Consider the following 332-nt stretch of genomic DNA (forward strand, 5'->3'; position numbering starts at 1 on the left):
GCTGCTGCTCCTGCTGCTGCTGCTGCTGCTGCTGCTGCTGCTGCTGCTGCAGCGGGGGATGAGACGGCGGGAGAGGCAGCAGCAGACGTCAAACGAATGCCGCAGGTGGAAGACCTCAGCAGCAACAGCAGCAGCAGCAGCAGCAGCAGCAACAGCAGCAGCAGCAGCAGCAACAGCGTGGCAGCTGATAGTGTGTATCCGGCAGCAGCAGCAGCAGCAGCAGCAGCAGCAGCAGAAGCAGGATCAGCAGCAGCAGCAGCAGCAACAGCAGCATCAGAATGCAGCTGTTCCTGTTGCTGCTGCTCCTGCACCGACGACGGAGATTGCTGCTG

General features: G+C 62.0%; 1 protein-coding gene across 1 annotated transcript in view; it reads left to right on the forward strand.

Annotated features, from left to right (window-relative positions):
• EMH_0063850 (uncharacterized protein) overlaps positions 1-332 on the forward strand; it is a gene marked incomplete at both ends in the record, with an annotated part of 6,038 nt that overhangs the window by 2,517 nt on the left and 3,189 nt on the right. The window contains one exon of the mRNA XM_013498185.1: positions 53-286. Coding sequence (XP_013353639.1) covers positions 53-286 — 234 coding nt within the window. The remainder of the gene's footprint in view (positions 1-52; positions 287-332) is intronic.

The sequence above is a fragment of the Eimeria mitis genome, genomic scaffold (assembly GCF_000499745.2).
Source record: "Eimeria mitis Houghton genomic scaffold, Emh_scaff3246, whole genome shotgun sequence".
Classification (NCBI taxonomy): domain Eukaryota; phylum Apicomplexa; class Conoidasida; order Eucoccidiorida; family Eimeriidae; genus Eimeria; species Eimeria mitis.